The sequence below is a fragment of the Myodes glareolus genome, chromosome 1 (assembly GCF_982192425.1).
Source record: "Myodes glareolus chromosome 1, mMyoGla1.1, whole genome shotgun sequence".
Lineage (NCBI taxonomy): Eukaryota > Metazoa > Chordata > Mammalia > Rodentia > Cricetidae > Myodes > Myodes glareolus.
The window spans coordinates 58,092,911-58,114,531 of NC_142026.1; the positions used below are offsets into that span (position 1 = coordinate 58,092,911).

General features: G+C 47.0%; 2 protein-coding genes and 1 long non-coding RNA gene across 3 annotated transcripts; 1 reads left to right on the forward strand and 2 right to left on the reverse strand.

Moving 5' to 3' along the window:
* Positions 1–2,566: 2,566 nt before the first annotated feature.
* On the reverse strand, positions 2,567–4,365 carry Eid2b (EP300 interacting inhibitor of differentiation 2B). The gene has a single exon (XM_048440196.3). The coding sequence runs from the start codon at positions 4,294–4,296 to the stop codon at positions 3,841–3,843; it is 456 nt and encodes a 151-aa protein (XP_048296153.1). The 5' UTR covers positions 4,297–4,365; the 3' UTR covers positions 2,567–3,840.
* Positions 4,366–12,338: 7,973 nt separating this feature from the next.
* On the forward strand, positions 12,339–14,569 carry LOC125404363 (uncharacterized). Its single transcript, XR_015738150.1, has 2 exons — positions 12,339–12,683; positions 12,782–14,569. It is a non-coding gene; the product is annotated as an uncharacterized LOC125404363 (long non-coding RNA).
* A 287-nt stretch (positions 14,570–14,856) lies between these two features.
* Eid2 (EP300 interacting inhibitor of differentiation 2) lies at positions 14,857–20,474 on the reverse strand. The gene has a single exon (XM_085694804.2). It carries the CDS (start codon positions 20,347–20,349, stop codon positions 19,642–19,644), a length of 708 nt encoding a protein of 235 aa, XP_085550930.1. The 5' UTR covers positions 20,350–20,474; the 3' UTR covers positions 14,857–19,641.
* Positions 20,475–21,621: the final 1,147 nt, after the last annotated feature.

Below are 21,621 nucleotides of genomic sequence, written 5' to 3' on the forward strand. Positions count from 1 at the left end.
GGCCACGCTGCCTGTGGACTGACTCTGACCGTGGACTGAGGCTGACCGTGGACTGACGCTGACCGTGGACTGACGCTGACGGTGGACTGACGCTGACTGTGGACTGACGCTGACTGTGGGCTGACGCTGACCATGGACCGAGGTCTTTGAAACTGTGAGCCAGAATTACCCTTTCCTCCTTGGAAATCAATTGTCTCAAGTATTGCATGACAGTGATGGGAATATGACTCATACAGTCTCCTTGGAATATAAGGCTAGACCAGTTGTTCCTGTGGTTCAGCCTTGGCTCCTCACATTAGCAAAGCTAGCTTGTTACTTTTGTTATGGTTTCCTTTCCAACAGTCTAATTTAAGACATATTTGGAAAACTTTAGACCGTATTGGCATAGTTAAGAGCTGAAATGAGTGGGGGAGGGTCCCTGGAGCATGACCTGGGTTTTGGAGCCTATTTCCTATGCTGGGATGCCTCGCCCAGTTCTGATGCAGTGAGGAGGAGCTCGGTCCTGCCTCAACTTAGTATGTCATGCCTTGTTGACTCCCATGGGAGGCCTTACCCTTTCTGAGGAAAGGATGGGGGAGGTAGAAAGGAAGAGAGGGGAGGGGAGGAGAGAGGGGAAACTGTGGTTGGTATGTAAAATAGATTTAAAAAATTAATAAAAAGAATTGAAATGGGCCAGGCAGTGGTGACCCATGCTGTTAATTCCAGCACTTGGGAGGCAGAGGTAGGGTAGGTGGATCTCTGAGTTCAAGGCCAGCTGGTCTACAGAGCAAGTCCCAGGACAGTCAGATGCACAGAGAAACCCTGTCTTGAAAAAACAAAGAGAAAAGGAAGAGACAGAAGATCTGGAGACGGGTTCTCCTAGAGCTGGAAATGTCCCAGATGCATAGAGAGCAATGCCAGTATTCCAGCCAATCCACATTCATCACTCACAATGTTTTTTTTTTTTACTTCTCGGTCTCACAATATGGTGCCAGGGTAGCTTCAAACTCAGTCATCCTGTCCCAGCTTTCTGAGTGCTGGGATTACTGGTGACTGCTATACTTGGCCACATGTGGAAAGCCATTGTGAGTCAGTCTGGAAATCATAAGGGAAGGTAATTGAGCGCATGCAGCCATAAACACTTGCCTGCAGGGCAGAAGGGTCAATATGGTCAGCACAAAAACCATCCATTTTGCATGAAAAAGGGTATCTTGTTAAAGATTTATTGTGTGGGAATGGGCCCTGGGTAGGTCAGAGGACACCTATGGAGGGGTCTGTCCCTTCAGCTTCATTTGGTTTCAGGGATCACTGGACTTCCTGGCAAACTATTTACCCACTGAGCAATCTTGCCAACCTTGTGTGCCCAGGCTGGTCTCAACTTGAGAATCTAGACCTTTTATTGTTTGGGGATCTCACTCTGTGTTCCTGGCTGTCCTGGGACTTAATTATAGATCAGGCTGGCCTCGAACTCACAGGGATGTGTTTGCTGCTGTGTCCTGAAAGCAGCGATTAAAGGTGTGCGCTACCACAGCTGGACCTTGTTGTCCGGGTGTGTGCCATCACACCCTTCTAGGACTGTTTGGTGACAGGCTATGGACACGTGGTTCACAGAAAATGGCCACTGCACACGGAAAGCAGTCCCCCTCATACGGAGAAATGCAAACACAGCTGACAGAGCCGAGTCTGCAGGATTGGGCTGAATATCGAGGAAGATGCACACGAGTTCCTGGGCAAATGGAAGTTATCAGAGGCCCAAAGGGGGCTGGCAATACCTCTGAGAAATCCCAACACTCTTTCCCTTTCCCTGCTTCCAGTCTTAAGTTTTCTCTATGAAAAGAGCAAGCACACACATGCACAGAACATTACAAAAACAATGCTAGGCACAGCGGCACACACCTTTAGTAGGCACAGCGGCACACACCTTTAGTAGGCACAGCGGCACACACCTTTAGTAGGCACAGTGGCACACACCTGTAGTAGGCACAGCGGCACACACCTTTAGTAGGCACAGCGGCACACACCTTTAGTAGGCACAGCGGCACACACCTTTAGTAGGCACAGCGGCACACACCTTTAGTAGGCACAGCGGCACACACCTTTAGTAGGCACAGTGGCACACACCTTTAGTAGGCACAGCGGCACACACCTTTAGTCCCCAATCTGGGAGGTGGGCGAGTCGGGGCTTCATGATCAGCCCCAGTCCTGTGAAACCCCATCTCAAAAAACCAAAATCAAAACCAAAAACCATCCGCACAAAAGCGAGGCACGAGGCAGAGGCAGGAGATCTTTGTGAGGTCAAGATCAACCTGGTCTACCACATAGCAAATTCTAGGTCAGCCAGAACTACACAGAAAGACCCTGTTTCCAACAAACAAAAAACAGACTGGAGAGATGGCTCAGTGGAGTGGTTTCAGTTCTCAGCACTCACACGGGGGCTCCCAGCTGCCTGGAGCACTAGTTCTGGGGTTCCCACACCCTCTTCTAGCCCCTCAGTCTCTTGCACCCATATGATACACAGGTACTCATGTGAGCTCACACATGCACACATAAATCTTTTAAAACAACAACAAAAAAAATTTTCAAACAATTCAGATGTCCAGAAGACTAGTTCATTAAATATGTTAAGATACAAGCCATAAATAGTAGTCAATAAAAAAGAAAAAAAATTACTTCCAATATAACTGAAAATATAAAAAGCCAAGATACCGATATAGGTACCTACTATTGAGGTTTTTGTTTTTTTTTTTAACATTGCATGTGTATGTGCATATGCAATGTGTATGGTCAGAAAAAACAGGAGGGTCCCGTGATCAAATGCAGTAACAGGGCTCAGCAGCAAACACCTCTAACCCCTGAGCCATGTCGCCAGACCTGTATAACTGAAAAGGACTGGGAAGGCCGCTGCACAGCAGGGTGGCATGTGTGCAAGGCTCTGGGTTCCATCCTCAGCACTCAGCACCGGGGGAGTACTAGACTGTCTCAACTCGTATATGCACTGGAATACGGTTTTGAAAACCTACAACCAACCTCCCCACCCCACCCCAAATCACTATGGATGCTTGCTCAGACAGTTTTCAGTTTGGCAGAGAGAAAAGTTTAACTTCCCATAGCATCTTTTGCTACTTTTGAGTCTCTTGATTGTACATCTATCATTTAAATATTAAATCTATTCCCACAAGGATACAATTACACACGGTCTCACAGACACACACGATTTCCCCCATCTGAGTATTTACAGCTTGTCTAGAAAATCAAACACAAGAATCAACAGCACATTGGGCTTTTCAGCTGACGATGAGATGGCGCCTCAATTCTGAAAGGTCCAAGTTGTCTCAACAGCCTTCTGATGCCAGTAAAATCCAGGAGCAACTGTGTCTAAGAACCAGTCTCCCTGGTTTCTCCCCGTATCTCGGTTGATTTGTGTTTTTGGTAATTCTTAGACTTCATCTTTGCAAAACCATCGTCCTATACAGTGATACAGTGAAGCAACCTTGAGTTTCCACAAATCCCGGGGGGTGGGGGTGGAGGGTAGGGAGAGATAGCTAATGATCACAAGGCGAAAGTCAGAAGGGGCCTCTGCCAGCTAGCTTCAAGCCTCGGGTGTCCACCTCTCTCTGGTCCTGCTTCATTCCACTGCGCTCATGGCTGCACTGAGTGAATTTCCCACCTCACGACATTTGCCCAGGCTTCTGCCTTTACCCTTTACCCTAAGAGTCACCTGACTTCCTGGCCCCCAATCTTTATTTTTTAAAGACAGAGTCTCCTGTAGCCCAGGCTGGCCTCCAACTCGCTACATAGCCAAGGATGACCTTGAACCCCGATTCTCTCCCGAGGGCTGGGATTAGAGGCGAAGGCTGTCACTCAGTCGGCTGTGGGGCCGCGGGCGTCGGAGGCGGTGAGCGCCATCGTGAAGGCGCGGGCGTCCGAGTCCATCTGTGGGGGGTTGGCGTCGAAGGCCGCCTCCCTGGCTCTGCAGCCCTCCACGAACAGCCGGCGACGCTCCTCGATGTCGCGGAGCAGTCGGGTGGGGATCAGGGGGTTGGTGTGCAAGTAGTGTTGGAACATCCGCTGCTCGTGCAGCTCTAGAAGACGCAGCGGCGCGTGGACGTGCGGCATGGCCATCAGGCCCGCCACGCCGGGGAGTCGCCTGGGAAGCGGGCCCGCGGCCCACGGCATGGAGCCAGTGGCTCCGGCCAGCGGATCTACCGGGGCCTCGGGAACCCGACTGCCTCCGCCCACTAACCCCTGCAGGACGTCGCCGATGCCAGTCATGGGGCTCAGGTCGGGGACCATGCTCTCTCCTTGCAGCTCGGACATCGCCGACCGTGGAGTCCGTTAGGGTCACCAGGGAGCGCTGAGTTCAGCAGCGCTCGACATCCGCGCCAGCGTCAGTGAAGCCGTGCGCATGCGCGGGCCTCGGCGCTCTGGAAAACGGTGTGCGGACCTCTATCGCCCTCTAGCGGTGCTGTCTGCTATTGCCGCCGCGGACTCCACCAGCTCTCAACTAAAGGTTTTCATCACATACTTTTTCGGTTTCTCGAGACTGGGTTTCTCTATAGCTTTGGAGCCTGTCCTGGAACTAGCTCTTGTAGACCAGGCTGGCCTCGAACTCACAGAGATCCTCCTGCCTCTGCCTCCTGAGTGCTGGGATTAAAGGCATGCGCCACCACCGCCCGGCTTCATCACATACTTTAAATTTTACTAATTTTGTTTTGTTTGAGAGAGCGTCTCACTAGGTAGCTGTGGCTGGCCTGGAAATCATATACATGATCAGAGATCTGCCTGCTTCTGCCTCCAGAAAGCCGGAATTAAAGACCTTCACCACCGTGCCTGGCTAATTTCTCATGTTTTAAAAGATGTGTATGGGTGTTTTGCCACATATCTGTATATATACACCATAGGTTTGCCTGTGTTTCACGGAGGTCAGAAGAGGACATCGGATTCCCGGAACTGGAGTTACAAGGTGGTGCTGGGAATTGAACCTGGATCCTCTGTAAGAAAAAGTATTCTTAACTGAGAAGCAGAAGGAGGGAGAACACGAGCAAGGAAGTCAGGACCACGAAGGGTGCGTCCACCCACTGAGACACTGGGACGGATCTGATGGGAGCTCACCTAGGCCAGCTGGACTGGGAGTGCAGAAGCATGTGATCAAACTGAACACTCTAAATGTGGCTGGCAATGAAGGCTGACTGAGAAGCCAAGGACAATGGCACTGGATTTTTATTCTATGCATGGACTGACTTTGTGGGAGCCTGGTTTGTTTGGATGCTCATCTTTATAGACCTGGATGGAGGGGGGAGGACCTTGGACTTCCCACAGGGCAGGGAACCCTGATTGCTCTTAGGACTAGAGAGGGAGGGGGAGGTGGGGAAGGGAAGGGAAAAGGGAGGCGGGGAGGAGGTGGAAATTTTTAATAAAAAAAAAAGAAAAAGTGCTCTTAATCTACGGCTTATTTTTGTCCGTGTAAGATGGAACTGGGTGCCTGTGGAGGCCAAGGTCAACTTTTTAGAGCTGGTTCTCTCTTTCCACCCTTACATGGAATCAGAGTATTGAACTCAGGTTCCTAGTCTTGCTTGACAAGCCCTTAGCCTACTGTGACATTCTCTGGCTCCTGTGCCATGTTTGTCTCAGTTGTGTGTGCCCACATGTGCAATCCATAGCTTGTATATGGAGATCAGAACATAGCTTTCAGGAGTCAGTTCCATCTTACCATGTAGAATTGAACTCAGGTTGCTAGGCTTGGTAGCAGGCACGTCTACCCAGGGATCCATCTTGCTGGTCTATTGGTATAGTTTTTATTTTTTTAAGTTTATTTATTATGTATACAGTGTTCTGCCTGCATTGCCTGCACTCCAGAAGAGGGCATCAAACCTCAAATCTCATTATAGGTGATTGTTTATAGGTGGTTGTGAGCCACCATGTGTTTGCTGGGAATTGAACTCAGGACCTCTGGAAGGGCAGCCAGTGCTCTTAACTGCTGAACTACCTGTCCAGCCCCCTTGTGTAGCTTTCTTGATTCTCAGGAAAGGTCTTCATTTGCTGCTTCTGTCACAGCTCTTGCAGCTGTCCCCCTGGTACTTCCATGTGGCCTCTTTTCACTGGTCAGCGGCACTTCATTTACTTGCATGTAATACGCGGTTGTCTGGAATCTCTCCTTTGGTTGCAACTGCCAAGAGAGAATATACAAGAGAGCTGTCTCTGGTGTCCCAGTATTTGGGAGGTGGAGGAAGGAAGAGTCCTCCTTAGCTACATGGCAGGTTCTAGGCCAACCCAGGCTATATGAAAACCTGTCTGAAGTATGTGAGAGCCGTTTGCATCCATTCACCCTTGAACGGCCCAGTTTCTGTCTGAAATGCAGCTGTGCCACGTCATTTAATTCTACTCTGCACCCACCTACCTTCTTGTCCTTTGATGAATCCAGAGTCCCTGTGTCACCAACCTGTCAACACTGTGGCAGCTGGGCCTGCTGGCTCAAGCTTGTAATTGTAGCTACTTAGGTCCCTGAGGCAGGAGATGAGATTCAAGGTCAGCTTGGGCTACAGGGTTAAGTTCAAAGCTAGCCTGGGCAACTTAGTAAAGCCCTGTCTCAAAGTAAATAAAAGAAGAGTGGGGGCAGGAGATGCCTCAGGAGGTAAAGGTGATGTCTTGAGTTACGAACCTGGGACTTACATGGTGGAAGAAAAGCCAACTTCTGCAAGTTGTCCGCTGATCCGATGAATCCTGTGACATGTGCACACACACTGACTGCACACACACTGACTGTGCACACACACTGACTGTGCACACACACTGACTGTGCACACACACTGACTGTGCACACACACTGACTGTGCACACACACTGACTGCACACACACTAACTGTGCACACACACTGACTGTGCACACACACTGACTGTGCACACACACTGACTGTGCACACACACTGACTGTGCACACACTGACTGGGAGCAGAGATAAGCGGTGATGTTCTGGACTCAGGCTGAGGCAGGAGGAACTCTATGAGTTCCAGGCCAGCATGGCTACACAGTGAGAGCCTCTCTCTCTCTCTCTCTCTCTCTCTCTCTCTCTCTCTCTCACACACACACACACACACACACACACACACACACACACACACACACATCGTTTCTTAGTAAACTCGAAACACATGAAGATGATGCAGTATTAGTTATTCTTGACATGATTTCACAATCCATCATGGATGTCGGACATAACCCAGGATCACTCTCATAGATTGTTTTGATTTCTTTTTCCCCTGAGAAGGGTTTCTCTGCATAGCTCTGGCTGTGCTGAGACTCCCTTTGTAGACCAGGCTGGTCTCAAACTCATGAACTCACAGAGACCTGCCTGCCTCTGCCTCCTGAATACTGGGAATAAAGACGTGTGCCGCCCCACCCAGCAGATTCTGGGTTTTGTGACCGAGTCTTGTTACATAACACATGTTGTTCTCCACTTTGTCATCTTCCAGCCTCTGTCTCCCCTGTGTTGGGATTACAGGTGTGTATCAAGTACAACATGCTCATAACCTGAAGAAAAGGCCTTTGACAAAGTCCAACCACCTTTTTTAGTTGTTGTTGCTTTTCAAGACAGGGTTTCTCTGTGTAGCTTTGGAGCCTGTCTTGGCTGGCACTAGCTCTGTAGACCAGGCTGGCTTCGAACTCCGAGATCCGCTTGCCTCTGCCTCCTGAGTGCTGGAATTAGAGGCAGCACCGCCACACCCGGCTCACCAGCTTCTTTTTAAACACAGATGTTAGTTTTCATGCATACGTGTGTGCTGATGTTTCTATGTGAATGTGTATGCACACATGCATGGGGTGACCTTGGAGACCAGAAATGAGGACAGGATTCCTTGGAGCTGCCCCACTTGGGTGCGGACCCAAATTGGTCCCCATGACTGAGCAGTAAATGTTCCTAACAGCTGAGCTGTCAGCCACAACGGTCATTCTTTTCTTTTCTCTTTAAGTTTATGCTTATGAGTTGTAGGCCCATATTTCTACATGGTGTGACAGCCAGGCTCTCAAGCCATAGTTAACACCGGAAGTGGTTGTGTAACCTTCCAGACGGGCCGTCGGGCCATCGCTACCCCAACAAAAGGTCAGGACGTTGCTTTGCTCCTTCTCTGTAATTTGGAGGAAGCCTGAATAGAGATGCTAATTCAAGCCTACGTGACTGAGCTGGCATACAGAGCAGAGAAACGTGACAGCAAGCACAGGTAGATGTGGACGTGACTAAAAGCCATTCACCTGGTTACCTAGGAAACAGAATGCTAAGGAAATTTCCCCCTCAGTTCATGTTTTGATATATAAGGCTGATTGGAGAATAAGGCAGGGGAATTCTTCAGGATGTGAACTCAGGACTTCATGAGGGACCACTGAGAATCTCCCTCCTGATAAAGCCATGTGAGTTGTGTCTTTATTCCCGCACCTCCACATCAGTCCAGGGAGAGATAGTTTATGTTGGGGTCTGGTCCAGAGAAATAAATTATGTTCCAGGCTAGCACCAGACTCTGACAATGAGTGCTTTGCCTGCATGCATGTGTGTGCATGACATGTGTGCCTGATGCCTGTGCAGGGCAGAATAGGACATTAGATCCCTTGGAACAGGAGTTACAGACATTTGTGATTGTGGATTGCCATGCAGGTGCTGAGAATTGAACCTGGGTCCTCGGCAAGAGTAGCAATGCTCATTTAATTAATTTTTTAGTTTTTGGAGACAGGATTTCTCTGTAACTTTGGAGCCTGTCCTGGAACTAGCTCTGTAGACCAGGCTGGCCTCCAATTCACAGAGATCCACCTGCCTCTGCCTCCTGAGTGCTGGGACTAATGGTGTGTGCCACTGTAGGGCCATATTATACAGGCCCATATTTTTACATTGTATGGTGGTCAGACTCTCAGGCCATAGTTCACGCCTGCCACACAGAAGGTGGGCACCGAGACAAACTGACGTCATGCTAAACAAGGCTCAGGATCTGCTACTGTTGCTCTACTTCTTCTTTGTAATTTGGGAGGTCGCCTGGGAAAGAGGTGTTAATTTAGTCCACGTGACAGAGCAGGCATAGGCAGGAAGATGTGACAAAATGGGCATAGAAAGGTGTGGACGTGACCAGTCATTCTGGTTACCTAGGAAACGGAATGCTAATGAATTCCCCCCTCAGTTTACATTTTGGTATAAATGCTGTTTGGAGAATAAACGCGGGAAATTTTCAGGATGTGAATTCAGGATTCCATGAGGGATCCCTGAAAACTCCCTCTCGATAAAGCCATGTGAGTTGTGTCTTTATTCCTACACCTACCCACTGGTTCGAGAAACAATTTATGGCCTGTGCTCATCCCAGACCATGACATATAACGCCCGGACGTGGGACTGATTCATGCACCCCACAAAACACGGAAGGAGTGGCCAGACATATGGAGGAGAACGTGAGGGACCCGCGAGAGAAAACTGCACCGCGGAAGTAAAGAGAGCTCAGAAATAGAGATCAGAATTTAAAGAAATATAGAGAAGTGGAAAAATTAAATTGGGAGTAAAAATTTTATAAAATATATATATATGACACACACACATACAAATATGACAAGGAAAGAGTATTCAGTTATATATGCGGATAACTAAAGGAAGTTAAAGTGGAACAGAAACAATAACAGAGATGTTTAGAATCTGTAAATGTGATAGTCGCAGAGATACAACTTTTATCACTGCTAAACAGGTAGGAAAAGTGAAGGAAATACGGCATTTGGCCCAAGAATCGCCTAGGTTTGCACTGAGAGTGTTGCAGTCCACGCACATGCGCAGTAGCCAGCTGAAGCTAACCCACCTGTGGGTGAAAGGCAACCAGGAGACAGAGCAAGTTTAGAGAGCAAATTTTACCACACACAGTCAGCAGCCCAGAGCCGGCCCATAGAACAGAGGAGCGGATTCAGAAATTCTCCTAATTTTATGATTACAAGTTAAAATGAAAAAGCAGAGATAGTTAAGAATCAGCGCAGCTACACCCGCGGCATGCTATGTTATTAGAGCAGCCACAATGGCAGACACCAGAGAGCCTGTAAATGTATCAGCCACTGACCTCTGATGGGACTTAGAAACTTAAAAAGTATGGCCTGCATCGCCGGGTCCCTAGTACCCAGAAAGACAAAGCCAAGAGGTGGACTGAGGGAGCATGTGACCTGTCCACCCCGCCCCCGCTTCCGTGACCAGGCTTCAGCTAGGAGCTGACAGGCAAGTTTGAAAAAAGGTAGCCTCAGGGAACCGAAGCTTCAGGACAGTTAAAAATAAGCAGGCTAGGTATGCTTTCCTTCCGCACTTCACATTTTCTGCTTCTTCATCAAAATCCGTTTGTAGGTGTGCGGATCGCTAACAGTTCCTTTGATCCTCATATCCGTTTTCAAGCTGTTTTCAGTACTGCGGGTCCTGTAGTGAAGTTTGCAGTCAGAGATTGTGATGCATTCATTCCTTGATTGTACAAGATTGTTTAGGATTAATTAGGCTATCCTGAGTTTTTGTTTTCCACACGAAGTTAAGGTTTGTTCTTTCGAGGTCTGTGAAGAATTTTGCTGTAATTTTAATGGGCATTTGCACTGTATCTGTAGATTGCTTTTGATAAAATTGCCGTTTGTTACTATGTTAATTCTACCTTCACAAGAGAATAGGAGATCTTTCCATTTCCTGATGTCTTCAATTTCTTCAAAAATTTAAAGTTCTTATCATACAGGTTTTTCCACTTGTTTAGAGTTACTCCAAGATATGTTATGGTATTTATGATGATTATATAGGATGATGGCTCTCATTTATCATATGTGTAGAAGTGGTGCATTTAGGTTGTTTTCAGATTCTGGCTATGATAAAATAATTTCTGCTGTGAACCTCATTGAGCACATATCCTTATGGTATGGTTGAACGTCCTTTGTGTATAAGCGCTAAAGTGGTATTGATGAATTTTAAGGTAGATTGTTGCCTAATTTTCAGAGAAATGCCATACTAGTACCCAAAGTGGCTGTGCCAATTCGCACTCCCACCAGCATTGGAATTTTTCTTTACCCCACATTTGCTTCAGTATAAGTTGTCATCAGTGTTTTTGATCTTGGCCATTCTTATAGGGATAAGACGGAATCTCAGAGTTGTTTTGATTTGCATTTCTCTGATGGCTAAGGATGTTGAGCAGTTTTTAAGTGTCTTTCAATCATTTTAAGTTCATCTGTTGAGAGTTTTCAGTTTAGGTCTGTACCATATTCCATTCTATAGGCTGATATTATATCTTGTTGACTATGTTCTTTGCTACACAGAAGCTTCTCAGTTTCAGGAGATCTCATTTATTTATTGTTTCTCTCAATGTCTGTGCCACTGAGGCTGTACTTGAGATGTGCCAATGCATTCCAGTATGCTTCCAACTTTTCTATGAGGTTCAGTGTGGTTGGTTTTATGCTGAGGTCTTTGATTCATTTAAACGAGTTTTGTGCATAAAGATGAACATGGATGTTTTTATTCTCCCACACGTTGATGTCTAATTAGGCCAGCACCGTTAGTTGAATATGCTTTCTTTTTTCCATTTCCCTATCAGCTAGGCAGACTTGCAACTTATAAGGAAGATAGTTTACAAACTTTTAATTAGATATACAAAAAAGTCTTAATTATAATATTCTTATAGGAGACCTTGAGCCACTACATAAAATTCTTAAAGGGAACAATGAGCCAGTTTCCAATAGACAGCTTACAAAATCTGCCATAGGTACTCAAGCAGGTAGAGTATATCAATTATGATTCAGCTATGGCAAATGTGTATATTAAGTACAAAACTTATTCTACAGCAGTTTTATGAAAAAACACTCTGCACTTTCCCATTTTGCCAATTAGGATGTTAAACTCTTAATTTGAAGCAGTAGCTCGTTGAATACAGAGGAGCAGGATGAACCTAGGAGATAACTGATAATTTTAAGACAGTGATTTTTGGACAATTGCATTTGCTCAATTAAAAAGCCAGAGTAATAATCCTTTCCCAGATGATCGTTGCTGCAATTCACAGAACTATATTTTGCTAATGTTATAGCTAAAGATCCCTTAAAGGATGTTATGCTAAAATTTTACAAAAGGCTCTTCCAATGGAAGGCCTGCATGTATGGTTAATAATGAAGAGGCACTGTGGAGCCAATGGAAGGACTGCATATATGGTTAGTAATGAAGAGGCACTGTGGAGCCAATGGAAGGCCTGCATGTATGGTTAGTAATGAGGAGGCACTGTGGAGCCAATGGAAGGACTGCATGTATGGTTAATAATGAGGAGGCACTGTGGAGCCAATGGAAGGACTGCATGTATGGTTAGTAATGAGGAGGCACTGTGGAGCCAATGGAAGGACTGCATGTATGGTTAGTAATGAGGAGGCACTGTGGAGCCAATGGAAGGACTGCATGTATGGTTAGTAATGAGGAGGCACTGTGGAGCCAATGGAAGGACTGCATGTATGGTTAGTAATGAGGAGGCACTGTGGAGCCAATGGAAGGACTGCATGTATGGTTAGTAATGAGGAGGCACTGTGGAGCCAATGGAAGGACTGCATGTATGGTTAGTAATGAGGAGGCACTGTGGAGCCAATGGAAGGACTGCATGTATGGTTAGTAATGAGGAGGCACTGTGGAGCGCGCCCACGGCTCCTTGAAAACAACTGAAAAGGATAAACGCTGCAGACAGATCTGGCATGGCGACACCAAGGTGACCTTTGCTAAGGCAAGGTGAAAAGGCCTTTGCAATGAATTATAAAAAGACCCGGCCTATATTAGCTTGGGGTTGAGGATGTTTGTGCTTTTCAGGCAGAAAGGAAAGAAGGCTGGATGAGATGACTGCTTCTACAGCAAAGGAGCGGCAGACCCGATGACATCGCAGCTGCAAACGCCCGCCCCATAGAGGAGCTGGAGAGGAGTCCATGTCCAGTCTCCCGGGCACCCAGAGAGAGGAGTGCCGGTCTGCAGGACCTGCTACCACCGCTCTGCGCTGCAGGGTGCCATGCTGCTCTGAGGACAGATGCTGAGCTGCCTCTAGACACACAGAACACACACAGACCCAGAGGACCTGCTGCAGGACGACTGCAGTTTTCTGCAGCCTGAATCCTGTTTGCTTTGGAGCTGAACTAGAAATGCAGACTGAACATTTGACTGCTTTAATCTTTGGGACACAGACCTCATTTTGATTGAAATATTGGACCTGAGAACTAAGACCTAAGCTTTCCCCTCAGGGAAAGACTCAGTAAGGAATGACTGAAGCCGCTCTTAAGAGGGGGCAGCCTGAGGGTTTAACTGCTGCTCAGAGACTGGAACTGGTATGTGATAGCAGCAATGTCATTGTTCTCACCCATCAGAAAAGCTTTTCTTGTCTTTTGATTAATATGGATTTAAGAAGATTGTGATATGTTAAATTGTGGATTTATTGTTAATTCCCATTCTAGAATTATGGTATTGACCTGGTAATGTTTGTAGCTGCTTATAAGATGTTGAGAAAAGTTTGACACAACCTGTAAATGTTTGGGTTTAATGCATATGTAAAGAATTTTAGATTTTGATACAATGTAAAGAAATTTAAGAGGTGCTCTAGAGCATCTGAAGAAACATTTTCAACTCAGGCCATCCCCCACTCCTTTAACTAGGAGACTACAGCCTTTAGGAGCACGATTGTTCATAAAACATTACGATCTCTCCTGACTAGAAGGTATGGCTCCGAGACACAGAGCCCACAGGTATCTCTCTCCCTAATCTCCTTTGTTCACAGAGGTCGGCAGTCAGGGGTTTGAAGCTTCTTCTCCCCAGGTGCCTAAGACAGGAGCTCGCATGAATGGAATGCCTGTTCTAAGGACACGTAAATTTGGGTAAATAAAGGAGTCTTTGCCTAAGACAGACTTGATAATCTGTCCTGTTGCAGAAGCACAGGTTTTATTAAAATTAATAAGAGGGAGTGAATTGTAGGGCCATATTATACAGGCCCATATTTCTACATTGTATGGCGGCCAGGATTTCAGGCCACAGTTTGCACCTGGCCACACAGAAGATGGTCACCTAGCCTTTCCAGACAAACTGACGCCATCCTAAACAAAGGGTCAGGATCTGCTAATGTTGCCCTGCTCCTTCTTTGTAATTTGGGAGGTCACCTGGGAAAGAGGTGTTAATTCAGTCTACGTGACAGAGCAGACATAGATAAAGACATGACAAAACGGGCATAGAAAGTATGGATGTGGGTTGGAGAGATGGCTCAGAGGTAAGAGCACTGTCTGCTCTTCCAGAGGTCCTGAGTTCAATCCCAGCAACCACATGGTGGCTCACAATGAGATCTGGTACCATCTTTTGGCCTGCAGGCAGACAGAACACTGTATGCATAATAAATAAATAAATCTTTTTTTTTTTTTTAAAAAAAAAGGTGTGGACATGACCAGAGTCATTCTCTCAGCTACCTAGGAAACAGAATGCTAATGAATTTCCCCCTCAGTCTATGTTTTGGTATAAAAGCTGTTTGGACAATAAATGCAGGTCAGTGTTTCAGGATGTGAACTCAGGATTTCATGAAGGATCCCTGAAAACTCCTCCCAATAAAGTCATGTCTTTATTCCCATGCCTCTCTGCTGGTCCGAGAAATAACTTATGGTCCGGGCTGGTCCTGGACCACGGCATGCCAGCCCGGGCTGGTCCTGGACCACGGCATGCCACCATTGCCCGACTTCTAACATCCATTCTTACACACACATGGGGGGGGCTAGGGAAAGAATTTTCATGAATTGTGATTATACAGAATGGAGTGGTCAAGGAGTCAGTAGAGATGAGAGAGTGCTAGACAGACAGCTCAGGGGTGAGAGCACTTACTCTGTTCTAGCTGATGTGATAAAACACAGATCAAAACAGACTCGGGAAGAAAGGGTTTATTTCAGTTTATCCCTCTACAGTCACAGTCCATCTTGGAGGGCAGTCAGGGCAGGAGCTCGAGGCAGGAATCTGGAGGCAGGAACGAGAGCAGAGGCCATGGAGTGCTGTTTAGCAGCTTGCTCTTCTGGCTTGGTCAGCTACTTTTCCTAGAGATGGCACTGCCCGTGTGGGCTGGGTCTTGCTACATTAATCGGCAATGAAGAAAATGCCTCATAGACTTATCCATAGGCCAATACGCTAGAGGTATTTTCTTCAGATAAATCAAGTTGGCAATCAAGATTGGCCATCACACTGTGCATCCATGAGGGTCTGAAATGCAAATCTTAGCATCCATGTAAAAAGCTGAGCATGGTCACATGTCTATAGCTCTACCACTGTGGAAGGTAGAGACGGAAGGAGGCTATGGGCCTGGCTCCAGGTTCAGTGAGAGACTGTCTCAGCAAGTGATAGAAGACACATGACATCCTGCTCTGGCCTCTGAGTATATGCATATGCAAACACATACCCACATGTGTGCACCACACACAGAGACATATATCAGAGTACACTGACAGGCTATCTGAGAACGAGCAGGAACTAATGATCTTGAAGAGATATGGAAGCTTTCAGAATACATAATAGGAATAACCCCAGTGGTTGAGAGCACTGGCTGCTCTTCCACAGGACCCAGGTTCAATTCCCAGCACCCACATGGTGGCTCACAGCCATCTGTATCTCCAGCTCCAAGGGATCAGAATCCTCTTCTGGTCTCCTTGAGCACTAGGCATTCAAGTACACAGACATATATGCAGACAAAAGATGAAAAGGCCAGACCCATGAATAGGGAAATTCATTTAACATTATTAGTGCTCTCCAAAAATACATTTATACGCAACTTAAGGCTACAATGAAGTTTTTAAAAATTTGTGTGTGCACCTGGAGGTCAGAGGTCAACCTCCAGTGACAGAGTTCCACCTTGTTTTCTGAGACAGCAGGCCTCTCACTGGGCCCCAGGAATCCCCCCTTTACATCAGCAGTGCTGGGACTACAAGCACATGACACCTCATGCAGGTTTCCATCGGGTTTTGGGGACAAACCTGGGTCACCATTCTTTCAAAGCAAGCATTTTACAGGCTATGCTCACTCCCAACCCTAATTTTTTTGAGGCAGGACATTTAGCCAAAGCTGATCCCAAACTTCTCCTGATCCTCCTGCCTCATCCTCCACATTCTGGGATTACAGGCATGAGCCCCCACCACTTGGTTTTGGAAGTCTTTAAAAACTATGAGATAAAAACAAATAATATACCCCTAAAAAAACAAAAACAAAACAAAAAAACCCTATGAAATAGCTGGGTATGATGGCACACACCTTTAATCCGAGCACTCCAGATGCAGAGGCAGGTGGATTTCTGAGTTGGAAGCCAGCCTGGTCTACATAGTGAGTTCAGGGACAGCCAGGAAAACACAGAGAAACTGTTTTGAAAAACCAAGATAAATAAGTAAAAAGTATAAAAACAGTTTACTTGCATAGGAAGAGTTCCATCTCTTTATGTTTTCTTTCAAGACAGGGATTCTCTGTGTAGCCTGGAACTCACGCAGTAGAGCCACCGTCCTCTGCTGGAATTAAAGGGCTATGCCACCATCACCTGGCTAGAAGAGCTCCTTCCCTTGCTAGATGAGGGTGCTCATACCTGTAACCCAGAGTTTGGAGACTGAGACAGGCGAGTCCTTAAGTTTCATGCCAGCATGAGTTAACAGTGAGATTCTGTCTTAAATCAAACATGACAAAACACATCCTAAGAGTCAGTGGTTGGAGATGCTCAGAGGCTGAGAGCACCTGTGCTCTTGTAGAAGACCCAGGTTTGGTTTCTAACACCCACATGGTGACTCATAGCCATCTATAGTTCTACTTCCAAAAAATCCAGTGCCCTCTTCTGGCCTTCTGGGGCACTGCAATATATAGTAGACAAACCTAAATGCAGACAACAGCTCACACATATTGAAGATAAATAAAACCTTTAAAATATGAGACTCAGTACCTTAAAGACAGCAATTATCCCCTGGCGATAAGAAATAGGATTCCAATAAAAAATTTTGTCTGAAATAATAGTAGTATAGTAGTAATATATAAAAGTAATAATGGATGTGGTGGTTCATGCCTTTAATCCAAGCAGGCAGGGGCAGAGGCAGGTGAATCTCTGAGTTCAAGCCCAGCCTGGTCTACAGAGTCATTTCCAGGATAGTCGGAGTTACACAGAGAGGTGGTTTCAATGCCCCCTCCAAGTAAACAGGAGCAGAACAAGCAGGAACTCCAGAGCACGGGTGGGCTCAGCCCAGAAAACTTAGGAGCTCTTCAGAGGAGCTGCTTTGCTAAGTGAAAAGTGGGTCCTTCCCTCAGACTATTTCGCCTCTGAATAAATCCCAAACGGTCCAAGATGAAAAAAATGACATTTTGCTGGGCAGTGGTGGCGCATGCCTTTAACCCCAGCACTCGGGAGGCAGAGGCAGGCGGATCTCTGAGTTCGAGGCCAGCCTGGTCTACAAGAGCTAGTTCCAGGACAGGCTCCAAAGCTACAGAGAAACCCTGTCTCGAAAAACCTAAAAAAACAAAACAAAAAACAACAACAAAAAAACCCCAAAAAACCAAAAACCAAAACAAACAAAACAAAACAAAAAACCCAAAACCAAAATATGACATCTTTCACACACTCCAAAGAAACTTTGGGATTCAAAATATTGCACAATCTAGGGAAAGCAGGGTAAACAATCCAGGCAGTTGTGTCGACTCTGTGGGTATCACACAAGCCTGCTAACCTGAGTTTGGTCCCCTGAACCCACATCAAGAATAAAAGTCTTTCAGAAAAGCCAGCCAAACAACTGGAAAAATATATCTGCAACTCATATCACAAACTATTGTCATACCTAATGCCACTAATACACAATCAACAACTAGAGTCAGTAAAAAAAAATCGAGGGGAGAAGTGGATAGAGAATGTGGACAGTCATCCGGGTGGCGGTGGTGCACACCTTTAATCCCAGCATTTGGGAAGCAGAGGCAGGCGGATCTTAGAGTTGGAGACCAGCCTAGTCTACAGAGGAGTCTAGCCAAGTTCTAGGACAGCCAGGGTCAGCATTCAGGAAGCAGAGGACAGAGGCAGGTGGATCTGAGTTGGAGTCCAGTCAACTACAGAGCAAGTTCCAGGACAGCCAGGGCTATACAGAGAAACCCTGTCTCAAAATACAAAACCAAACCAAAAAAAAAAAAAAAAATGTGGACAGTCATGAGAGAGGAAAAGTCAGATTTTTGTCGTGCTGGGAACCAGACCTAGAGACTTACTTTAGCATTCTAGGCAGGGGCTCTATCACTGAGCCAAGCCCCCAGCCCCTCAGTGGGGTTAGTGTGCTATCATCAGGTTATTCTAGACGAGTATGCTATCACTGAGAAAGCCCCCTTTTGATTCTTAAATGAAAAGAGAGCTTATGTTAAATCCTTGAAACTGATACACCTTTTTCTACCATCAGGCTGGTAATCACTATACATCTGACAGTTGAACATATTGGCGAGACAATCAGAAAATATCCATTTACCAACCTCTGGTGGGAGTGTACAGAGATCAATCAGTCGTATCTGTAAAGTTACAAAGGCAACCTTCTGGCCCAGGAGTGTCACTTCTACAAATCAGAGTTCAGACATGACCAAGAGCAAAAAGCCTAAGAAGCAAGTGAGATGTACCATCAATTTTATGGAAACTTAAAGGGAAAAGAAGAAAAAAGTGGTCTATATCACCATCAAGTATAAGACGTCTTCCAACTTGAGACAGTAAACATGAGAAATGAGTTCAGAACTAAAGCAGCGCCGGTGATAAACACAGGAGAGGGGCTTTCACACTGCCAGGGGAAAAGGATGGGAAACGGCCCAAGTGTCCACCAGCAAACTTCTGGTTCATCACAGCATACCCACAGAATGCAAACACAGCTTTAAGGAATAAATATACTGGCTGGGAAGGTTCTTCAAGATATTTCCTTAATAAAATCACAACATGTAAACCAAAATACATCAACTTTGTGACAAAATAAAAAAAATAAATATATATTGTGTATACATAATAAAAGTAGGAAGGAAACTGACTCTGGGGGCAGCATTAGGTGTGGGGACAAGAAGGGGTCATATTCTTGGGGCTTATGAATAGATGACTTACAAAAAAAATCAAGAAAAAGAAAAACTTTTGGAAAATGGAATCAAAATTCCAGAAATTTGATATGTTTGAAAACACTATTTATCACATACTATATACAATATTTATGTTGCTTGCTATTTCCAATGTCTCAGAAACACAAAATCAGTCTTAACTCTACAGTTTCACTGACTCGGACATGAGAGAAGGCGTGCTCCACAAAGGTCAAGTACTTGACATAAACTTGGTCCTGAAACCAGTTTAAACTTTCACGCTGATCTTTCTTCCTCGTGGGCTCTTTTACTGGCAATTTTCTTTAAGTCTCAAAATTTTACAAAACCATCCTTTGCTTACTAACGAAGCCACATGGATGGATGTTTTCCATAACACAAGAACTCTCAACCAATCATAAACTCAAGAAACGTCACAGGAGTCTAAGGATGCTTTGGACATTTCCTCCCCAAATTTCTGACGCTTTTTTTCCTCCCTCCAACGATGCACACTGACTTATTCTCAAGTTCCTTTTGACTTCCGAAAACCAAGTTGCAGGATGGGGTTTGTCTTGGATGCCGAGGTCTTCTTGATGCCGTGCCCACCCTCGCCTGCCTCCTCACTCTCTATGGATGAACTTATCGCAACCCAGTTCTTCTATGAGAGGATTGATCACCTCCGACGCAGTCAGGGCTATGGTAAACGTTAAAATGTCAAAATCCACCCTCTGAGGGTTGCGCAGGTACTCTATGTCGAAGGCTGCCTCCCGGGCTCTGCAGGCCTCCACGAAGCGCCGCCGGCGCTCCTCCAGCTCCTGGATCCGGCCCGGGGCGATCGGATAGTTCTCCAGGTAGTGGCGCAGGAACTGCTGGTAATTGATGCCCAAGACGCTGAGGGGGTGGCGGAGGCGCAGGTACGGCATCGCCGCCAAGCCGCCCGCCCTGGACCGGGGCCTGCCCTCGGGCGCCTCCTCCTCCAGCGGCTCGCCCAGCAGCCGGGCCACCTCCGCCATCCGGGCTTCCCTGGACGCCGCCGCCATCGGGCCTTCGCGGGCCGCCGCGCCACCACGGGCCGCCGCCGCGGGGCCTCCCCGGGCCTCCGCCGCCCGGCCTTCTCGGGCTGCAGCCACCCGGCCTCCCCTGGCTGCCGCTCCCGGGGCTGCGGGGCCTTCCCGGGCCGCCGCCATCGGGCCTCCCCGGATCTCCTCCGGTCGCGCCGGGCCCGGGAGCGCACGCCGCCCGCTGCCTACCTCGGCCTGCGGGAGCCCGCGGTCGCCGCTCGCTGCGCCCGTAGGCTGGGCGCTGCTGACTGCGGGCACCTGGGACATGTCGGACCGCAGGGTCAGCACTGCCGCTCGCGGAGACCCGGGAATAACGGGACGGCGAGTCCCAATGCGCACGGGAAAACGGCGCGTGCCCCACTGCCTGCGCAGGCGTAGCTCCAACGGCGAAGCCGAGGAGCAGTGCGCGTGCGTCTCGCTTGGGAGCGTGGGGGCGAGCCTTGAGATTGCCACCTAGCGCTCAGAAGAGCCGTTGCACCCTTTCTGTTGAGGGTGGGGCTCTGTTTTACGTCCCTACCAACCTGTTTCTAAGTACAGCTTTAGTTTTTCAATTAGTCTTTAAAGACTTGTTTATTTGTATTTATTTTATGTGTATGAGTGTTTTGCTTGCATGTTTGTAAGTCCGCCGTATGCGTATAATGCCGAAAGAAGCCGGAAGAGAGCGCTGCTGAACCTTTACCAGAGTAGCCAATGCTCTTAACTTTGGAGTTATATTTTTACCCCTTGGTTCTAGTTTTGAAAGAGTTTGCCAGGAAGCCCAGACAGCAAAGGATGACCTTGAAGGAGGAAACTGACTGACTCCCAAAAGAAGTTCTCTAAATTCTTCTGTGTGCAAACACAAAATAATTGTAAAGAAAAGAGCCCAAACAACAACAACAACAACAACAACAACAACAACGCCTGGTGGTAGTGGCTCACACCTTTAATCTCAGCACTCAGGAGTTAGAGACAGGTAGATCTCTGTGAGGTGGATCTCTGTGAGTTCGAGGCCAGCCTGGGCTACAGAGCGAGTTCCAGGACAGGCACTAAAGCTACACAGAAAAACCCTGTCTCAAACAAACAAACAAACAACCGAGCCGGGCAGTTGTGGCCCACGCTTTAATCCTAGTAGTTGGGAGGCAGAAACAGGTGGATCTCTAAGTTTGAGGTTAGTCTGGTCTACAGAGTGAGTTCAAGGACAGCAAGGGCTACACAGAGAAAACCTGTTTAGAAAAAAAACAGAAAAGAAAAACCAACAAACTGAACATTAAAAGAGAGCCGATGTCTACTGAGAGTTCGCTGCCCACACGTTGCACTAGAACTCTAGTGAAGCTGTGGAACAAACGGCTTGGCATGTACTGGCAGCTAAGGCTGAAGCCTTTCCCTTCGTTGGCGTCACCATTTTCTCTTAGTCAATTACCCATTTTTCTTTGTGGACTCCTTTAAATATTCTTCCCCGAAGTCAGATCCCAAGTTGAGAAATCAGCCTTGGAAACTGCAGCGTTTTCTGACCTCCAGACTGTTTGATGCCGGCCATGAGGCACTTTAATGGCTACGTCT

What these genes read in the sequence shown, in the direction of transcription:
- Eid2b (XM_048440196.3), bottom strand. Translation starts at nt 4,296, where the DNA reads ATGTCCGAGCTGCAAGGAGAGAGCATGGTCCCCGACCTGAGCCCCATG.
- Eid2 (XM_085694804.2), bottom strand. Translation starts at nt 20,349, where the DNA reads ATGTCCCAGGTGCCCGCAGTCAGCAGCGCCCAGCCTACGGGCGCAGCG.